Source organism: Chiloscyllium punctatum, chromosome 9 (genome assembly GCF_047496795.1).
Source record: "Chiloscyllium punctatum isolate Juve2018m chromosome 9, sChiPun1.3, whole genome shotgun sequence".
In the NCBI taxonomy this organism is placed as follows: domain Eukaryota; kingdom Metazoa; phylum Chordata; class Chondrichthyes; order Orectolobiformes; family Hemiscylliidae; genus Chiloscyllium; species Chiloscyllium punctatum.
In genome coordinates, this window is record NC_092747.1 from 74751848 (window position 1) to 74774298 (window position 22451).

General features: G+C 41.2%; 1 protein-coding gene across 4 annotated transcripts in view; it reads right to left on the reverse strand.

Moving 5' to 3' along the window:
- mre11a (MRE11 homolog A, double strand break repair nuclease) overlaps window positions 1–22451 on the reverse strand; it is a 111514-nt gene that overhangs the window by 30088 nt on the left and 58975 nt on the right. For all 4 annotated transcript variants that reach the window (XM_072577826.1, XM_072577828.1, XM_072577825.1 and 1 more), the window contains 4 exons: window positions 21782–21885; window positions 8847–9020; window positions 5827–5889; window positions 3941–4154 (listed from right to left, as the gene is read on the reverse strand). In XM_072577826.1, coding sequence (XP_072433927.1) covers window positions 3941–4154; window positions 5827–5889; window positions 8847–9020; window positions 21782–21885 — 555 coding nt within the window. The remainder of the gene's footprint in view (window positions 1–3940; window positions 4155–5826; window positions 5890–8846; window positions 9021–21781; window positions 21886–22451) is intronic.

Sequence of the window (22451 nt, forward strand, 5' to 3'; positions counted from 1 at the left end):
TTCAACCTCGGACCTTCGGGTGACCATCCTCCAAGGCGGACTTCGGTACAGGCAGCAGTGAAAAGTGGCCGTGCAGAGGCTGATATCTAAGCTCGGTATCCATAGGGAGGACCTCAACCGGGACCTTGGGTTTGGTCACATCACAAGTGACCACCATTGCACTACACACACACCCACACACCCCCTCACAGACATAAGACACTCTGCACTCACTACACACACTTTCTCACACTCAAGCCCCAATCCAGACAGACAGACAAAGACCCACATGCACACATATATTTTGTGGGGTGAATTTGTACTTGCAGGGTTACATTGTCCTTTGCTCAAAAACTGCATGAATTCATGTAAAACTCTGTTATCTCACTTTTTAGATTAGAATCAATCTAAACATCATGACATAGACAGAGAACACAGGGGGCTAACACCTTTAACATATTGTCTAGCTATCACCATTGTAAACAGCTAACCTGAGAATGCAACATTTTTAAAAAGTTTTGTTATTTACACACAAAAGTAGTGAAACTATCACTGTATTCTAACAGATGAAAGGCTTAACAGACAATCAATTTTTCAATGTATAATTTCAGTTACATCACACTGTAAATTTTTGCTATAAAATCTGTGTTAGGATTGAGCCCTCCATTACCACCTGATGAAGGAGTGACACTCCAAAAGCTAGTGTGCTTCCAATTAAACCTGTTGGACTATAACCTGCTGTTGTGTGATTTTTAACTTTGTAACCCCAGTCCTGCACCAGCATCTCCAAACCCTAAATTGAAGAGATTCTAAATCTCCTGGTTGTGTCAGTCAGCCAGTTCTTCCCTGATTGGCCCAGGTTAACAACCCCAATCAAAATCTCATAGTCAACAAAGTCCACCTGGTTCCAATTACTACAGTGAGTCATTGACACTTGGCTGTGCAGGCCAAGTCATTGTGTGTATTTAAGATTTGGGAGGTGCCAGTGTTGAATTGGGGTGGACAAAGTTAAAAATCACACAACAGCCAGTTATCGTCTGACTGGTTTGTTTGGAAGCACTAGCTTTTGAGGCTCTGCCTCTTCATCAGGTGTTTGTTGCACAACCACCTGATGAAGAGGCAGCACCTTGAAAGCTAGTGTTTCCAAATAAACCTATTGGACTATAACTTGGTGTTGAATGCATTGAGGACAGAGATGGATAGGTTCTTGATTAGTAAGAGGATCAAGGGTTACAGGGAGAGGGCAGGAGAATGATGTTGAGAATTATATCAGCCATGATCAAATGACAGTGCAGAATTGATGGGCTGAATGGTCTAATTCTGCACCTACATATTATGGTCTAAACACATTGTAGCCTATCTCAAATGATTGAAACAATTAAAACACCTCTGCTTACACTCCAAAGGTGAGAAAAATAAAAGTGCCAACCTGCTTCTCTCACCCTTCGTAATTGCCAGGCAATAACAAACAGCACAGATAACTGCAAGTTAATGTGGCCCAGTGGGCGGCACGGTGGCACAGTGGTTAGCACTGCTGCCTCACAACGCCTGAGACCCGGGTTCAATTCCCGCCTCAGGCGACTGACTGTGTGGAGTTTGCACGTTCTCCCCGTGTCTGCGTGGGTTTCCTCCGGGTGCTCCGGTTTCCTCCCACAGTCCAAAGATGTGCAGGCCAGGTGAATTGGCCATGCTAAATTGTCCATAGTGTTAGGTAAGGGGTAAATGTAGATGTAGGGGTATGGGTGGGTTACGCTTCGGCGGGGCGGTGTGGACTTGTTGGGCCAAAGGGCCTGTTTCCACACTGTAAGTAATCTAAAGTAATCTAATCTAATCTAAAAATGAATGCAAGCATTATTTGCAAAAAGCAAGGTCGAAAGAAACAGAGTGGAAGTGTTGCTGATGTTACCAAGCTGAGAACACTAAAAGTTCATGACTAATGTAACTATGCTGTGCTGTGTTACAAAAAGAACCAAACAATGCTACTTTAACAATATACAAACTGTTGATCAGTCCATCTACCAAATACTTTCATTTCCCCAAATGAAAGCTGACATAGTTGCGTCAGGTCCAAAAAAAAGAGCTAAAGGAACGATTCTTGATTTAAAGAGCTTTTACTGCTTAAAAACGTCCAATTATTTCACAGCATTTATTTTTAGGAGGTGACCTGCCACGGGGTCTAGTAGTTAAGTTAACAGCTTGATATTGTCACTACTGATTCCAGAATACTAACAGATTATGGAGGACTACGAACATGAGGTTAAAATATTCGTGTGTTTGGTAACAGACTGGATAATAAGTAATTCTTTCTGCTACAGAATTGTGTCCTGTGAAATACACTGCTGACTAGTGTGCTTGGTGCTAATGCTAGGGATGTCCTCAACTTAACCAAAGGTCCACATGATCTCACAGACTGGTTTTAACCATCTGAAAGCGTCAGAGAGGAATTTTCAAAAGAATATTTTATTTTAATTGATTTGAATTTCTTGGTCTCTCCCAGAAGGTTGGCTGTGAGAATAACTCAGGTGGAAAAATAAATATTTAGCTATAACGGCACAGTCATTATTGTATGGAACCAACGTGATAGACCTAGTTTAGTTTGTGAAGCTTGGTAAGCATGGATGAGTTGGACCATATGGTCTGTTTTCATACTGTAGGACTCTATGGCTTTTCTTGCCTGTCAACTGTGTTTAGAGTCATAGAGTCCTACAGCATGGAGGCAGGCCCTTTGGCCCAAACTGGTGCATACCGACCAAAATGTCCGTCCACGCTAACGCCATTTCCCTGCACTTGGTCCATATCCTTCTAATCCTTTCCTATCCATGTAGTTGTTCAAATGTCTTTTAAATGCTGTTAATGTTCCTGCCCCAGCACTTCCGCTGGCAACTCATACCAGCCTCTGTGCAAAAAAAGCTGCCCCGTTTCCTTTTATTCTTTCTCTTCTACCTTAAACTGATGCTCTGTTGTCCTCGATTCCCCAAAACTGAGTGCATTCACCCTGGATCCATGCTTCTCATGATCTTAAACACCTCTAAAAAAGCCCCCCCCCCACCTTAGTCTCTGATGCTCTAAAAAAAAGGTCCTAGCTTGTCCAACAACTTCCTATAAACCAGACCATTGAGTCGAGGCAATATCCTTGTATATTTCTTCTACACCCTTTCCAGTTTAATAACATCCTTCACAAAGTGACCATAACTGAACAAAATATTCCTAGTGCGGCCTGACCAGCGTCCTGTAAACTGCAACATAACTTCCCAACTTCTTTTCTCGATCCCCCGACTGATGAAGGCCAGTGTGTCAAAAGCCTTCTTCATTGTCCTGTCTGCCTGTAACTCCACTTTAAGAGAACTGTGAACTCCAAGATCCCTTTGTTCCACTACATTCTTTCGACCCTGCCATTCACCACGAAACTTCTACCTTGATTTGACTTTCTAAAATGTACGACTCCACATTTATCTATATTAAACTCCATTTGCCATTGCTCGACCCACTTACCCAGCTAATCAAGGTCCTGCTGCAATTTCTGCTAACCTTCCTCACTATCCACAATACTGCCTATTTATTGTCATCTGCAAACTTACTAATCATGCCTTGTACATTTTCATCCAAATCATTGATACAGATAACAAACAGTAATGGGCCCAGCACCGACAACTGAGGCACCCCACGAGTCACAGGCCTCCTGTCCAACAAACATCCTTCCACTATAACCCTCTGCTTCCAACCATCAAGCCAAATTTGAATGCAGTTTGCCAGCTTGCCCTGGATTCCATGTAATCTAACCTTCCAGAGCAGCCTACCATGTAGAACCTTCTCAAAGGCATTTCTGAAATCCACATAGACTATGTCTACCGCCCTGCTCTCGTCAACATTCCTGGTCATTTCATCAAAGAACTCTAACAAATTAGTGAGGCATGATCTCCCAAATTGTGAAGTATGTTTGTATAATATAAACAATTCTTACTGCTTCCTCTTCTGGATCCTCCTCTTGCTGTGGAAGAACTTTGGCCTCTACTGCTGGCCCTTCCACGACCTCTGCCTCTCCCTCTGTTAGCTATGGGCACGCTACTTTCATCAGAATCTGCAGCTTTTTCTTCAGAAACGACCATGTCATCATCACTAATTAATGAAGAGGTATCTTTTCCTTCAGTTCGGAGAGCTCTGGCTCTACTCATTGCCTTTTAATTAATGGAGAGAGAAAAGAAAACTGTCCATTAGAAAAAAGGTTTATTGTAATAACATTAAGCAAGTATTATCCATATTAATTTGACAGTTACCTGGTGCCAATATCCAGATTATGGGCTTGGCTGATATATACTTAGTGATGCTATCTCTTTGCATGTATTAAAATATTATGGGGATCAATTTGAAAGAATTTGAAGAGAAAGTCAGCCAATTTAACTCCTGTGAAGCAGAACTGGGTAATTACAGTTAGAAGGTATGCATGAAAATTCTGAAGTTAATATCTTGACACTTATGTTATTAATATTTATGCAACTTATCAAGACTACTTTGATAACAAGGTGCACACATCTAGAAGAAGGGCAGCAGGTGCATATTGATACCACTACCTGCAAATTTCCTCCAAGTCACACACTTTACCAAATTTGAAATGTATTGTTACTATTGTCACTCATTCAATCACTGGGTTAGAATCCTGGAATTCCTTCTTGAAAAACACTGAAATTTATCTACAGAATAACTGCTGCAGCAGTTCACATGATCTTCTCATGGGTAATTATGATGGGCAATAAATAAGGGAGAAATTAGAAAAAAACAAAATGTTTGAAAATATGCATTATTCATTCCTTTTATATTGCAGGCCAATTTGCCATGTTCAGCCCAGTCTGGTTTTGCATTATCTTGCTCCTCATGAAACAATAGCTGAAGGTTTTGGTACAAATTAATTTAAATCAATTTCTAATGCCAATAGCATTGCTACTTTAAATACCTAATTTATAGAACTCTGTCTGAATAATACATTCTCTAGAATTTAGTAAAAACAGAATCTAATTCAGTGACTGAATGAGTGATAGTAGTGATGACATATTTCAAAGTTAGGAAAGTGTGTGACATGGAGGAACTTTGCATGTAGTGATGTCCATACACACCTGCTGCCCTTCTTCTAGATTACCCCAATTTACAGAAATTCAGTTCACACTATTGGGCTTACTCCAGTGATTTGGGAGCAAGAGCAATTTGGGGCTTAATACTATTTGACAAAAATCAACAGATTACAGCTTTTAGTTCCAGGTTAATGATGAATTTACTCATTAAGTTAAGCAGAAATTGAAGGATCGAGATTGAATCAATAAGAACACCAGTCAACATTCATTATCCTGATCATTATTCTGTGACTTTAACTGGATTGTATACAATTCAAGTGAAGACACAATCAGGTTCAGCTCTGACACAACTGAGTCAATTGTTCTCTAATGTTCAGTACTCATGTTCACATATCACAAATGGACATTTGAGCAAAATTACAAAACATGCAGACATTAGAATACCATTCCTTTTGAACTCAGCAATTGTGTTATAAAGCTAAGCAGACATGTAAGGACAACATGCTCTTGTTTGCCTTAAAATATTCATGGACTACAGAATATTCAGTATGGCATCTATATTTAATTACTGGAGAATCTTTTTGGGTTTGGAGAAGTCAAATCTGTACCCATGTGTATACAGGGCAGCAATAGTACATCATTCTAAAATCTGGAAATATAGTGTGGTTGCAAAGTTTGCACAGTCCAAGTCCAAATGTAGTGTGTAAAAGGCAGAGGTACAGCTGTGATATTTAATTAAAGACTTGAAAATTAGTATTGAATCACTATATAGAAAACAACTTGCCTCTTGAACTTCTTCATCTTCTTCAGCTGTATTTTTTCTCCGGGTTTCACGAAAATGGCGAACCTAAAAATTAAAGATGAGTTAATTTATGAAATACCTAAATAATAAACAGAAACCACAGCCTCAACCCAATAACCAGACAAAATGATACATTCTGTACTGATGAAGGAACCAATTATTGTTCAGATAGTTAAAGAGAATTTTTTTTAAAGTATGTGACTTATGAAGTTTTTATATTTCTAATAATCCTCTCAATTGTTCTGTTGCACAAAATTCACTTTAATACAAAATCATATAGATTTTGACAAAGTGTGCTCTCTGAACTAAAACGTAGAGGTTATGGGGAAAAATATGTTCATAAGGTACAATCTAAAAGTGGTCTTACACAAACTTCTTGCCCAAGAGACTTATCTATCCTCTGTTTTTCAAACTTTTCAGCACATCCTCCTTCTTAACATCAACCTATTTGAGCATATCATCCTGTTTCATGCTGTCCTTACAAGGTTCACTAGGTTCATTCCGGAGATGAAGGGGTTGGCTTATGAGGAGAGACTGAGTAGACTGGGATTATATTCATTGGAATTCAGAAGAATGAGGGGGGAATCAGAATTTTATAGAAACATATAAAATTATGAAGGGAAAAGATAAGGTAGAAGTCGAGAGAATGTTTCCACTGGCGGGTGAAACTAGGACAAGAGGGCATGGTATCAAGATTAGAGGGAGCCAATTTAGGACTGAACTGAGAAGGAACATCTTCATCCAGAGGTCGTAAATCTGGAATTTCTTGCCCAGTGAAGTAGTTGACGCTACTTCAGTAAACATTTTCAAGTTAAGATACATAAATTTTTGAACAATAAAGGAATTAATGGATATGGTGAGAGCACGGGTGAGTGGAGTTGAGTCCACGAAAAGATCAGCCATGATCTTATTAAATGGCAAAGCAGGCTCGATAGGCCAGATGGCCTACTGCTGATGTAGTTCTTATGTTATGTATAAAAATAATGCAGATATAGGAAGAAAGCAGAAGATTGGTGCTAGGTAATGATTTTATTTAATGAGCCAGTGCAAAAATGAGGTGAATAGCCTCTTTCTGTGCTGCAACATTAATTCTGTGAAACATACTGGGGTATGGTTGTATTTGAATTGATCATTGATTGACATCTTCCCCAAGTGCATATATTCACGTGAGAACATGAACAATACTACTAGATTTGCATTTGTTGTCACTTGATGCACACATTTCCAGAATATCAGTGGTAAGGAGAATTTCTATTTTCTCTTCTCAACCAAGGGGGCAAAAATCAACTCAGTAAAACTAGGAATTACATTTGAATTGTTATGATCCCACACCACAAGTGCGGGCTCAGGGTTAGCACTGCGACACCACAGTGTCAGGGACCCAGGTTCAATTCCAGCCTTGGGCGACTCTCTGTGTGGAGTTTGCACATTTTCCCTGTGTCTGCGTGGGTTTCCTCCGGGTGCTCTGGTTTCCTCGCACAATCCAAAGATGTGCAGGTCAGGTGAACTGGCCATACTAAATTGCCCATAGTATTCAAGGTGTCTAGGGAGGTTCATTATTACAGGGTAAATTTAGAGCAGCAGGGGAATGGGTCTAGGTGGGTTACTCTTTGGAGGGTCAGTGTGGACTTGCTGGCCCAAATGGCCTGTTTCCACACTGTAGGGTTTCTATAATATCTATGTTTCTAACATGTATGAATAAATTTTATACTAAGGACCAATTTTACACTTCCCGCATCCCAGCACAAATATCAGGAAAATAATCTGCGTCCACTTAGCAGGCTCACGATCCATTAATTTTTTTAGAAAATGGTCCTTTAGTTACTATGAGACTGATTGGAGATCAGCAGCTCTGACCATTCATAGTGCCAGAAAGAGAGTGACCACTGACAGTGCTGCAGGTAGACCAAGGAGATGGCGATTAACAATAGTTCTAGACATTCAGCTATGTCCACAAGTAGATAGGATTGTGAAGAAGGTGTTTGGTATGCTTTCCTTTATTGGTCAGAGCATTGAGTATTGGGAGCTCATGTTGCAGCTGTTAGGCCACTTTTGGAATATTGCATGCTATTCTGGCCTCCTTCCTATCAGTTGTGAAACTTGAAATGTTTCAGAAAAGATTTACAAGGATGTTACCAGGGTTGAAGGATTTGAGCTCTAAGGAGCTCTAGGGAGAGGCTGAATAGATTTGGGCTGTTTTCCCTGGAGCATCAGAGAGTGAGGGGTGACCTTATATAGGTTTATAAAATCATGAGGGGCATGGATAGGGTGAATAGACAAGGACTTCAACTGGGCCACAGGTAAACAACCTGACCTATCTGACCCCTCTCCTATCATTCACAGTATCAAGTTTAGGGTGACATGCAGGCAGCCAGTGGAAAATGGCACAGCACCCTACTCTATGGCTTTTCAAGGATTTGTTACAGAACCATTTTCATCAGTCATTCTTTTGAAGTTGGCATTAAGGAGATTTGGATTTGGATTTTGCAATTGATCCTTATTCTGTTTTCGAGCAATATTTATATAAATTTACTTTCTCAAAGTTACCAGGTAACAACTCATACCAGGAAGTCCACTCATTCTTTTCCCTCCATTGTCTAAGGACTACTATATAGAATAACGGCAATTATAGACTTACATTTCTTGCGTGCCATTATCTCATAATGAGACTGACTGTTCAACAAGATTAATTTTCCCTCATTCACACCTTGATATCTCTGTCCCCAGCATTGTTCTAATCTGGCTAGTTGCAATGCCATGGGATCCTGCTTTCCTCAGTTACTATTCTTGCACAACGGTTACAGACTTCAACACAGATGGTGAGTAACGGTATTAGCTTTCCACCTGAAGATTCAGCATTTATTTATTTTGATTGCTCATCTGTGAAGATCCTGGGGATATTTTCCCAAATTACAGTTGTTTTCCATTAACAAAGCAATATTTTTTTGAAAGCCAGTATTTCATGATACAGATATGTGTTAGAAAATATTCAGGTAATTTACCTCTTCATCAATCTTGTCTTCAGTCGCATCAATGTGCCGATCCTTCAAAAACCGCTGTGTCTTTTCCAACTGAAATTTTACCAGCTCATCAATAGCATCTTTTTCTTCTTTGTCAACAAACTCTTGCACAGCTTCTCCCATCCCTCTTTCAGTCAATAGTGATAACTGGACATTCTATAGAGAAAAAGTAACATCTCAGTTTCAATAATCTGCACATATTTTGTCAAGAAACACTGGATTGCACATCACTAACCTACTGGAAATGTCACAGGATGGGTTTGGGATTATTGTCCATCCACCTCTGCTGTAAAGCTGCTGCTTTTAACTCCAAGGAAAATAAACAAATAGGCTAGGTTTGGAGCAGTACTGTTACCAAAGGGGACACAGCTGGGATGAAAGGAAACACTACGGTGCACATAACTACAAAGGGGCCATTTGATCTGTGACATGTTAGAACCAATCTGTAGGAAGTAAAATCCTAGTCAGTCAATGATTGAAGGAGGTTTCAAGATGCTCAGTCGAAAGGCAACTTTCCTTATGCATGGGTAGAGTTCCTACTCATGGGAGTAAGAATAAATAAAATAACCAAAAGAACTCCAGATGCTGAAAACTCTGGAAAGAAAAATCAGGAATTGCTGCTAAATCTCAGCAGGTCTGGCAGCATCTGTGGAGAGAAATCAGAGTTAACCCTTCTTCAAATTTTCAATTAACCTCCTGAGGTTTTCCAGCAATTTCTCTTTTTGCTTGATAGAATAAGAATATATAGCCCATCTTTTAGAAAATAGGGCAGTAGTTTTCAACCCGTGTGCCATGGTATATTGGTGAGCCACAACAAGATGAGAAGTGCACCTCAAAAACTTCAGGAAGCAATGCTGCTTCACTCAGCATCAAGGTCTCATCTGTGTTGCCAATCTCCTCCAGTATCTGCTAACATTAGGCTTGTGCATGCACAGGACCAAACATTCAGTATGAGCATGCACATTGATCGTGTTTTTCCAGTATGAGAAGAAACCGCACATGAAAGAGATGCACAACTGAAACAGCCGGTAAACTGACTACCTGTCTGCATATGTTTCCACATTACCGTGGATTTTAAAGTGAATATTTTTTCTTTTTTTTTGGTTATGCCAATGATTCAATTCTTAGCTTCTAAAAAGAAATACACAAAGTAGTGGAGCAACATTTGCAGGCAGCCCTCTCCACATCATGTGTGTGCACCATGCATACCAGCAGGCTTTGTTTCCCACCAACGAGGAAATTGCAATTGACTCTTTGCATTTTACTCAGATCCATTGCTCATACATAGTTAGAAATAGTTGAGTTGACAAGATTTTGAAAATATGCCTGTGCTCACTGTCAAAGATGGAACATTGCTTGCTGATGGATTTGAAACATTACCGCTTTTGATTCTTCTTTAGCTTGTTGTGTGCACTATGTTGCAAACCCCTCAAGTAAAGCCAGACCCATAGTAAGTGTAAGTAAATATGACATACATGAATAATTAATTCAGCTGAAAAAAGTGGGTATATCGTGAAACTATTTGTTTCATTGAAGTCTGCCTTGACACGAAAAACGTTGTGACTACTCAGTTAAGTGACAGTTCTAAGGAGAGAGATGGCTGAGACAATCAATGTTATCCTCATCTCCATTTACCACCACACAATGCCTAAAGATGTATAAAGACCTTACAAGAGTCCCCAATGTATGTGAAAGCACAGGTTCACATGAAAATTCCGTAAAGCTGATAGACATAATTCACTTTTATATCCACCATAGCTTCAAGGATCAACTTGCCCGGTTCTTGGAGAGGCAAAGAAATGGAAAAGACATTTAATAAGCCTGAGAGGAGGCACAACAAGTTTCTAATCCCTTCTCACCTCCATGGGAATTAAGTTTTGGGTAGTAACTTCCATAAATGACCTTCCTGTCCACTACTGGCCTACTGAAGTCATTAAGTGTCACTGCTCAGAGTAAACCAACTAAAAGCAGGCCTGCTACAAGCATCCCTCCTTGAGGAACAAGACTGCATAGCTTGTAATGTAACAGGGTTCAAACAAAAGTACTCAGTGGGTAATGGAGGGTATACATAGAACAGGTAATTGGTTACTGAGAGCCCCCTATTGACTTTGTTTCTGACACCCTTGACCTTCACTGCCTGCAACTGCACCCATAAAAAACATCCTCAAGTCCCAAAAATCTCTTAGCTTGGTCTGAGTTTTCATTCTCAGCAGCAGCTGTGGCCTTCTGGAAACTACCAAACACCACAGCTGCTAGTTCTGATTGGTTGACAGTACCTGGCAGTAGGGATTTCAACCCCTTCAAGAATGTGATTCGAGGCAAGATGAGCCATTGCCGTCTTAGTGCTCGATGGGAAGAAGATTTCAGCTGGCCTTCCTCCCAAGAGGTGTCTCGGTACTTTAGTGGTATTGAGTAAGTCATCTACCAAACTGAGAGGACTTTGCCCACAATGGGCATGGAAATTAACAAGCATGCGACAGGAGCTGGTGTCAAAGGAGAGGTGTTTAAATGTAATGTACTAACAGTAGAACAATGCAGACATCTGTGAAAGAGCGCAAGTAGTTGCAATCCAACAAAATGTAGTTGGGCGGCACTAAGGCCTCTCAGCACCAGGGACTCCAGTTTGATTCTAGCCTTGAGTGACTGCCTGTGTGGAGTTTGCAAATTTTCCTCATATGTGCATGGGTTTCCTCCCACTGTCCAAAGATGTACAGGCTAGGAGGATTGGCCATGCTAAATTGCCCAGAGTGTCCAGGGATGTGCACACTAGGTGAATTAGCGATGGGAAATGTAAGGATAGGGTAGAAGTGTGGGTGGGATGCACTTCAGAGGGTTGGTGTGGACTTGATGAGCCAAATGACTTGCTTCCACACTGTAGGGATTCAATGATCAGATTCCTGTCTGTGTAATTACCTATTGTAAAGGGAAAGGGTGCCTAAACAAGCAGTAATGAATAGACACAGAAGGGAACCAAGAAAATACAAAAAGGCAGCATCACGCCACTGCAGAGAGGTAATAAAGAGGCAGTAACACATGGAGAATAACATCTAAAATTAGTGCTTTCGGAATAGTCTGTTGCTGCAAAGTTCTAATATTTAGCTGCAATATTGCCAAAGTGGTATGTGCAAGTCAACCCAAAAAGTAATTTTCTTTCTTTGTTCAAAAGGAGGATCTTGCAAATCAGATTACATGTACTCAGAAGTCCTAACAAAACCCTAAATTCTGTTGTGATATTTCATGTATTGGAACAGTAGCCCAAATGCATCTACCTGAGTGGAGCTGGAATACAATACAAACAAGTACTAGTGATCAAATTGTTTCATTAGGCATTAAAGAGATAACTTTAAGCATCTTTGGGGTGGAACGGTGGCTCAGTGGTTAGCACTGCTGCCTCACAGCACCACAGACCCGGGTTCGATTCCCACTTCGGGCAACTGTCTATGTGGAGTTTGCACATTCTCCCCATGTCAGCGTGAGCTTCCTCCAGTTGCTCCGGTTTTCTCCCGCATTCCAAAGATGTGCAGGTCAGGTGAATTGGCCATGCTAAATTACCCATAGTGTCAGGGGTAAATATAGGTTATGGGTTGGTTATTCTTCAGAGGGTCGGTGTGGATTTGTTGGGCTGAAGGGCTTGTTTCCATATTGTAGGGAATCTGATCATCTACACAGTCTAGAGACTTCAGATACCAAGGGTCCAGTCTTGAAAAGAATAACAATAAGAGAACATATGTAATGCAAGCAGTGGTAACAAGTTCCTTGTGTAATGACGATTTATGTTCACACTGACATGCTGAAAAGGTTGTGCATTCTGATGATTTCTTGAGCAATGTTGTTGGAAACTCCTTGGTCCTGACAGAACCACACATGGCAGCAAGTTGGAAGAACATGCCAGACAAAATGTGATCCAAACTATCTAAATGACAGAACAAAGAAGACTGCTCATCTGAATGTGGAAGATAGCTACAACGTCAAGATGGTCTCAGTCATTATGATTTGACATCTGACCTCTAAACCATCAAGATTACAGGGATAATTGTGACATTCCAAGATACATATTAAACAATGTTAAATGTAGGCTTCAATCAAGACCCATTTGCCAAGTCTTATGGAAGAAGGTATGGTGGTGGCGGGGACAGAACTATGAACCTGAGGTCCCTCATCAAGAATCTACATGTAGGCGACACATAAGAACATGTGTGATAGATGTCATCTTTATGGATTTCAGTAAGGCCTTTGATAACATTCTACAGGGTACGCTGCACTGAAAGGCTAGATTGCATGGAATCCAGGACAAGCTGGCAAATTGGATATAAAATTGGCTTGATGGTAAGAAGTAGAGGGTAACAGTGGAAGTTTGCTTGTTGGACTGGTGCTCTATCCACAAAGGCTCATTTGGGCAAGGCTCACGTCCACATCTTCTTCAGGAGTACGTGAGAGGGTCGACAAACAGGCTGAAATCTAGGATCAAGGAGTTAGAGAAGGAGGTCTTTGACTTTGAGGCATGCCTCAGTCAGCCAGATGCGAAGCCAGTCTTGAAGGGGAGTGTATGAAGTGAGGAATGGTGAGCTCCGATACCTGCAGTTGGGTTCCAGGGTGCATACACGGCATCACAGATCTGGCTCCTTGATGACTTGGACTGTGACTTCTCCTTCTACTATTCACTGGAAAAAAGGCACTTCATTAGCAGCTCCTTGTGCTGCTGGCCAACAATGGGTCCCTCAACTCTAATTCAGAGGGCATCAGAGCCTAGATCAAATACAATTATATGGCATTGTTCTCTCTGTACCTGTCCAGTGAGGAATCTCAAGAGTTTTATGAGAGAAGCTGCCACAGGTCAGCCTGGGAAATGTTCAATGCTCCAATCACCTTTGAGGAACTGACTAGTGCCCTCATCTGGCTCTCGAGGGGCAAATCTCTCGGCTGGATGGGCTGACATGCAGTTCTTCATGGCATTCTGGGAAGTCCTAGGGTGGGATGCAACTGTGCATGGGACCTGAAGGAATGTTTTGTGGCTGAACAGTGCCCTTTTCTTGGTGCAAGGTGTTCATTGTCCTGCTGCCTTGTTTACTTAAGAACTGGCATCTGGTCTCTCAGCACGGATCACAAACTTTTCACCAAGGTGTTGTCACCTTGTCTGGGATCCATGCTAGACCATATGATCCACCCTGACCAATCATACATGGTGCCGGGCCGGATGATCCATGGCAATATCCATCTGGTCAGTGACCTGATCTATTTTTCCCACAGGACTGGTCTATAGAGTACCTTCCTGTCAATCAGGTGAAGGTATTCAACAGTGTTGATCACAAGTACCTACTCGGGACTCTGCAAGCATTTGGGCTTGGGACCCAGTTCATTGCCTGGATCTGATGTCAGTACACCTTCCCAGAGTGTGTGATTGAAGTTAACCGGTCCTTGACAGCGTTCCATCACTTTGGTAGGGGAATGCATCAGGGTCGTAGCTTGCTCAGCCAGCTTTATTCCATAGGTCTTTCCTATGCCTCTTGCGGAGGAGGTTATCACCGTTGGCTCTGTGCAGGCTGGGCACCGAGATGGTTCTTTCTGCCTATGCCGACGACATGTTCCTCATGACCCAGTTGACCTCAGGAGGATGCATGAATGCCAGGTGGTGTAGTCAGACACGCCCTCCACCAGGATTAACTGGGCCAAATGTTCTGAATATCTGGTTGGGGCCTTATTGTGGTACTAGGATAGTGTACCCACCTCTGGACCTGGAGGGCTGAGTCCAAGTCCCACCTGTTCTCAGAGGTATGTAGTGTAATCTCTGAACAGGTAGATTAGAAAAATCGGCTCAATAAAGAAAAAGAAAGGCCCTGTTGGAAGCACACAGTTACGAAAGAGAGATCACATCTAGAAAGAGACATAGTCAGGTGAGTATATAGCTCAGGGAATTTGGTGGCAATGTGGGAAGCTGGTGCAGAGAGGAACAAGGTAATCTTTGTTTGCTTTTTTTTAAAATCTCATAACTTGTAAGGTTCTTTTTAACAGGATAATTGAAGCCCAGGATCAGAGGCCCACCACATGCATTACATCACAGGTAAACCACAAATTCAATGGTTGGTAAAAATTGATCTGCTTTTAAATAGAATGTAAATAGGGAAATATTTGCAGGCTACAAACTAAAAACCAGTATACAGTTTTAAAAATAAAATTAGAAACTGAGTAATTCAGAAGAGATGCCAATGTGTTGTAACAACATGATGTGGGAGCTGGTGAACCCCATTGTGATTCAGAGTGATCGCATCCGTTGCAACTTTTGGTTGCTTGAGAAATTCCAACTCAGAGTTGATGAGCTAGAGTCTGACTTTTGAACACTGCGATACATCAGGAAGGCAGTCACACCCACCTTAAATCAACTATCTCAAAGTCAGTTAATAGTTAGGGTCAGGACAGTGTGATTACAAACAAGGAAGATGCAGGGATCCAGGAAGCAGTGCAGAAGGAGTCTTAGCCCTTGAGTTTGTCCATCGGCTTACAGATCCCTGCTCCCTATATAACTGAGAGTTAGGGCTATACGAAGGATCACATGGTGGTACTAGGGACCCTTCAAGAGGGTGAAGAAAACAGAAATGTAGTTGTAATTGGCAATAGTATAGTCAGGAGAATAGACACTTCTCTGTGACCAGAGTCAAGAGTCCCAAGGCTTTGCTGCCTGCCTGGCGGCCGGGTTCAGGAGATCTCATCTGGGTTGCAGAGGACATTGGATTGGGAAGGGAAAGATCCAGTTGTCATGGTCCATGTAGGTACCAAAGTTATAGGTTGAAAGAGGGACTATGAGCAGCACTTGGCTGAGTTAAACAGCAAAACCAGAAAGGTAATAATCTACTTGTTTTAAAATAGTTATGGAAAAGGATAGATATGATCTAAGAGTTAAAATTCTAAACTGGAGTAAGGCCAATTTTGACGGTATCATGCAAGAACTTTTAAAAGTAGACTGGGAAGAAGCTATTCACAGGTAAAGGGGTGGGTGGAAAGTGGGAGGCCTTCAAACATGAAATGAGTACAGTCCAGAGGCTCTGTTCCTATTAGTGTGAAGGCCAAGGCTGGCAGGTATAGGGAATGCTAGATGACGAGAGAAATTGAGGTTCTGGTTCAGAAAAAGAAAAGTATATGACAGGTATAGAGAGATGGGATTGAGTAAAAGTACAAGGGCAGTAGCGGTATACTCAAGAGGGAAATCAGGAGGGCAAAAAAGGGGCATGAGACTTCTGCTCCGATGTCTTATGGTCTTATGGAATGAGCTGCCAGAGGAAGTGGTGGAGGCTGGTACAATAACAACATTTAAGAGATGTATGGATGGATAGATGAATAGGATGGGTTTAGAAAGCTATGGTAAAAACAAGGACTGCAGATGCTGGAAACCAGAGACTAGATTAGAGTGGTGCTAGAAAAGCACATCAGGTCAGGCAGCATCCAAGAGGCAGGAAAATCGACGTTTCGGGCAAAAGCCCTTCACCAGGAATAAAGGCAGGGTGCCTGCAGAGTGGAGAGATAAATGAGACAGGCATGGGGGTAGGGAGAAAGTAGCATAGAGTACATTAGGTGAATGGGGGTGGGGATGGAGGTGATAGGGCAGAGAGGATGGTGGGGGAAGGTAGCAAAGAGTACAATGGGTGAATGGGGGTGGGGATGAAGGTCAGAGAGGAGGGTGAAGTAGATAGTGGGAAAGGAAGATAGGCAGATAGGACAAGTCATGAGGGCGGTGTTGAGCTGGAAGGTTGGAGCTGGGGGGAGCTGGGGGAAGGGGAAATGAGGAAACTAGTGAAATCCACATTGATGCCATGGGGTTGAAGTGTTCCGAGGCGGAAGATGAGGCATTCTATGGGCCAAATGCTGGCAAATAGGACTAATTTAATTTAGGATATCTGGTCAGCATGGATTGGACCAAAGGGTCTGTTTCCATACGGTACAACTCTATGACTCTGGATTGCTACCTGAGCCACAACGAAATTGGCAATGGGTCAATAAGATTAAAGAGATAAATGCATGGTTTAAAGATTGATGTGGGAGAAATGGGTTCAAATTCATGGGACACTCACACCTGTCAAGGGGAAGGAGGCAGTTGTTCCAATGAGAGGGGCTTGACCTGAATCATGCTGTGGCATTATGAATCACATAACTAGGGTTATGGAGAAGGCTTTAAACTGAAGTGGCAGGGTAAGTTCAGTCGCATGAAAAATTTTGGAAAGAGTTACAGAAGAGATGGGCTCAGCAGAGGTTAAATTTTCCAGAACAATTAATAGAACAAAGAGAATGGAAAAAGTCAGGAATCCTAGTTCAGACACATCAAATAAGGGGACAATTATGAGAAAGGGGGGCAGTCAACGCAGGGTGTTGTATTTAAATACATACATTTTACAAAACAAGGTAAACGAGCTTGAAGAACAGATTGAAATTGGCGGGTATAATGGTTTGGTTTTTACAGATGTAGCTGTAGGGGAAATCAGGGCTGGGAACTAAATATTCAAGGATCTATATCCATGAAAACAATGGGTAGAGGGGTTTGGATTACCTTGTTAGTATGAGATTAAATTAAAATTATACTATAGCAATAAGTGATATAGTATAAAATCTGTGTGGGTAAAGTTGAGAAACAGCAAAGGGAAAAGCCATGATAAGAATTGTGTACAAGCCTCCTAGCAGTACACAGGACTGTAAAATAAAATAGGTGGTCGAAAGGAATGTAAAAAAGGCACTGTTATAATAATCATGGGGGACTTCAAATATACAGATGGATGGAAAAATCATGTTGGTAATAAATCTCAAGAAAAGGAATCAGTAGAACGTTTTAGAGCAGATTATGGTAGAGCCCACAATGGAACATGCAATCCTGGATTTGAAGATGTATAATGAGACAAACTCAATTCGTGAGCTTAAAGTGAAGGAACCCCTACGTGTCAGTGACCATAATATGATAGAATTCACCCTACATTGAGAAGGAAAAGATTGAATCAGATCTAAAGGTATTACAATTTGAGTAAAGATAACTACAAAGACACAAGGAAGGAGCTGGCAAGGGTTGATTTGAAGGGAAGCTTGGCAGGGAAGATGGTGGAGCAGCAATGACAGTAGTTTCTAGGGATAATCCAAGTGGCACAGAAATTCATCCGAAGGAAGAAACACATGAAGTGGAGGATGAGACAACTATGGCTGACAAGGGAAGTCGGGTACAGCATAAAAGCAAAATAGAAAGCATATAATATGATGAAGATTAAAAGGGAAGCCAGAGGATTGAGAAGACCAGAAGAGTCAGGGAGCATCCCAGAAGTTTGGAAACCATCCCTCTTAAAGAAAAGAGGGAGGCAGAAAACAGGAAACTATAGGCTGATTAGCCTAACATTGGTCATTAGAAAGATTTCAGAGTCCATTATTAAGGATGAGATTGCGGAGTACTTGGAAGTACATGGTAAAATAGGGGGACTCAGCATGGCTTCATGAGGAAGTCATGCCTGACAAATCTGTTAGAATTCTTGAGGAAGTAATGAACAAGTTAGACAAAGGACAGTCAGTGGACATGATCTGTTTGTATTTCCTGAAGGCCTTTGACAGGATGCCACACAGGAGGCTGCTGTATAAGGTAAGAGGCGATGGTGTAAGGGAAAAGGTACTGGTATGGACAACGGATTGGATGACTGGAAGAAGACAGTGTGGATAAAAGCATTTTGTCCAGATGGTAGCTGGTGGAGCTCCGCAGGGGTCAGAGTTGAGACGTCAACTATTCACATTATACATTAACCATCTGGATGATGGAATCAAGACCATTGTTGCTAAGTTTGCAGATGACACAAAAATAGGTGAAGGGACAGATAGTGTTAAGGAAGCAGAAAAGCTGAAGAAGGACCTTTACATGCTAGGCAAGTGGGCAAAGAAGTCACAGATAGAATATAATGTGGCAAATTGTGAGGTTATATATTTTGGTAGGAAGGAAAGAGGTGTAGAATTCCAAGACAGTGAGAAAACAAGAGCAGAGCTGCACTGCTGAGGCTGTATAAGGTTCTGATCAGAGCATAATTGAAATATTGTAAACAGTTTTGGGTCCCATGTCTAAGGAAAGATGTGCTGGCATTGGAGGGTATTCAGAGGAGGGTTACAAAAATGATTCCAGGGATGATGGGCTTGTCATATGAAGAGCGATTGAAGACTCTGGGTCTATACTCCATAAGACCATACGACATAAGAGCAGAAATGAGGCCACTCAGCCCATTGAGTCTGCTCCACCATTCAATCGTGGAATTCATCCCCATTCTCCCGCTTTCTCCCCGTAACCCTTGATCCCTTTGATGCTCAAGAATCTATCTATCTATCTATCTATCTCAGTCTTAAGTATACTCAATGACCTGGCCTCCACAGACTTCTATGGCAATGAATTCCATAGATTCACTCTCTAGCTGAAGAAGTTTCTCCTTACGTATGTTCTAAAAGGTCTTCCCTTTACTCTAAGGCTATGCCATTGGGTCCGAGGCTCTCATACCATGGGAACATCTTCCCAACATCTACTCTGTCCAGACCATTCAGTGGCTTGTATGTTTCATTTAGATCCCCCATATCATTGTAAACTCCATAGAATATAAACCCAGAGTCCTTAAACATTCCTCGTATGTAAAGCTATTCTCGTGAACCTCCTCTAAACACGCTCCAGGGCCGGTATATCCCTCCTGAGATATGGGGCCCAAAACTGCACCCAATACTCCAGATGTGGTCTGACCAGAGCCTTATAAAGAGCATCAGAAGGACATCACTGCTTTATTCAAGTCCTCTCAAAATAAATGCCATCATTACATTTGTCTTCCTAACTAGTGACTTAACCTGCAAGTTCATCTTGACAGAATCCTAGACTAGAACTCCCAAGTCTCTTTGCACTTCAGACTTCTGAATTTTCTCCCCGTTTAGAAAATAGTCCATGCCTCTATTCTTCCTACCAAAGTGTATGACCTCACACTCCCCCACATTGTACTCCATCTGCCACTTCTTTGCCCACTCTCCTAACCTATCCAAATCCTTCTGCAGCCTCCAACCTCCTAAATGCTACCTGTCCCTCTACCTATCTTTGTATCGTCTGCAAATTTAGCCAGAATGCTCTCAGTTCCTTCACCTAGATCGTAATGTATAAGGTGAAAAGTGGTGGTCCCAATACTGACCCTTGGTCTCGAGAAGGACCCTGTCATCCCACTCTGTTTTCTGCCAAGCTTTTATCCACACTAGCACCTTGCTTCTAACACCATGGACCCTTATCTTACTCAGGAGCATCCTGTACAGCACCTTGTCAAAGACCTTCTTGAATTCCAGGTTGAGAACATCCATTAGCTCTCCTTGGTCTAACCTGCTCACTACTTCCTCAAAGAATTCTAGCAGATTTGTCAGGCATGGCCTCCCCTTGATGAAATCATGCTGACTTTGCCCTATTTTATCTTGCACTTCCAAGTATTCAGAAGTCTGATCCTTCACAATGGATTCCAGAATCTTACCCATGACTGACATTAGACTAACCGGCCTGTATTTTTCCATCTTCTGCCTTCCTCCCTTTTTAAACAAGAATGTCATCTTAGTGACTTTCCAGTCCTCTGGGTCCCTCAATGGAGTTTAGAAGGATGAAGGGGAGGAATCTGACTGAAACTTATAGGATACTGAGAGGCCTGGATACAGTGGACAAGGAGAAGGTGTTTCCACTAGCAGGATTGACTATGACTCAGGGGCATAGCCTCAGGGTGAAGGGACGATCCTTTAGAACTGCAATGAGGAGGAAGTTCTTCAGTCAGAGGGTGGTGACTCTGCAGAACTCATTGCCACAGAGAGCTGTGGAAGCCAAGTCACTGAGTGTATTTAATAGAGAGATATATAGGTTCTTGATTTAGTAACGGGAATCAAGAGTCACTGGGAGAAGTCTCCATTGCCTGAATGGCCTAATTCTGCTCTTTTATCTTATGATCTTATTCGGAATGTAGTTTGACCATGCAGTAGCATAGAAATCTTAAAATAGCATAATAAATGCACTAATAAAAAATTCAAATAACTTAGATTAGATTACTTACAGTGTGGAAACAGGCCCTTCGGCCCAACAAGTCCACACCAACGCACACCCACCCAGGCCCATTCCCCTACATTTACCCCTTCACCTAACACTACATTCATCTAACCTGCACATTTTAGGATTGTGGGAGGAAACCCGCGCAGACACGAGGAGAATGTGCAAACTCCACACAGAGAGTCGCCTAAGACAAGAATTGAACCTGGGTCTCTGATGCTGTGAGGCAGCAGTGCTAACCACTGTGCCACCGTGCCACCCACAATTTAACCTGGAAAATTTATTTCCTAATTTCTTCACACACAATAACTATTTCCACTTATATCATCCTTTTCCCTATCGTCAGAATGGTATACTTCAACAAGCAATAATGTAGATTAACTATGAAATTTTATTATTTTTATTCTGTATCTATATCACAGCATTCAAATTGTCTAGTTTATATGCCTAATTTCAACATTTGACATAAAAACACAGCATATTTGTAAAAGTAAATTTATTATATGATTAGAACTTCTGATGGAAAACAGAATTACTAATGTCTACTCTATCTTTATTTCACACTGTACCGAATTTTCTCATTTTCTATTCTAAAATTGAAAGAAAATAGATAAGCAAATAACTTTCGCTGTGATTGACGGTGTGTCCAAAATGAACAATTAGTAGCAAGAATTAAAAGCAGCAATTACATTTAAGTATTTTTTTTAAAGCGGACTAATATTGATCATGCATTAAGTGACAAATTAGGTAAACCTTGAATTTCAGAGGCCGATTTTATGTAATTCAATTTTTCTTCAAACATTCATTTACATATATGAAGAGGAATCTTTGATGTACATAATTAGTTTAGACTTTTAAAATGTCATTAACTTACTTTCTCGGCAGTCTTGAAATACTGTTTGACTAGATCCTCCACTCTTAAGGTCATTATTTCTGAAGATTTATTTGCAAATTTTTCAAAATTAATCTGTACATCATCTGTGAAAATCAAACAAGAAAACAAATTGCCAATCACCAAATTACAGTGCAATATTCCCCATCAAAATAATTGGCCTGGCACTGACCATTGTAAATCGTGCAAAAATTCAGACAGAGAACAAATGTTTAACTAAATATAAACACCCAAATATTACCGCTCAAGTAGCATTGCTCCACTAGCTTAGACAAATGGAAGGCTAGAAGAACACAGCACGCCAGGCCGCATCAGGAGGTAGAGAAGTTGATGTTTCGGCTGTAATCTTTCTTTAAGATTTTTTGTCAAAATAACATCTTGCCCTTTTCCACCACATTCAGTTGGAATACCAGCTGTATTTTCCACATTAATTTCAGATTTAATTTGCAACACAAATCTAATTCTAGGCATTAGAAGGTCAAGTACCCTGTTTAACAATGTATTTATTATTGACAAAAAAGGCACAAATGTGGAGTTTTATTCATTTAAATTTTCATTTTTTTGGGGTGATTGTATACGTTTGCAAATGTTAATTTTCCTACCCCCAACTTTTGTTTTTACTTTCTCTCTCAATGTAATTCTTCTTGTTCAC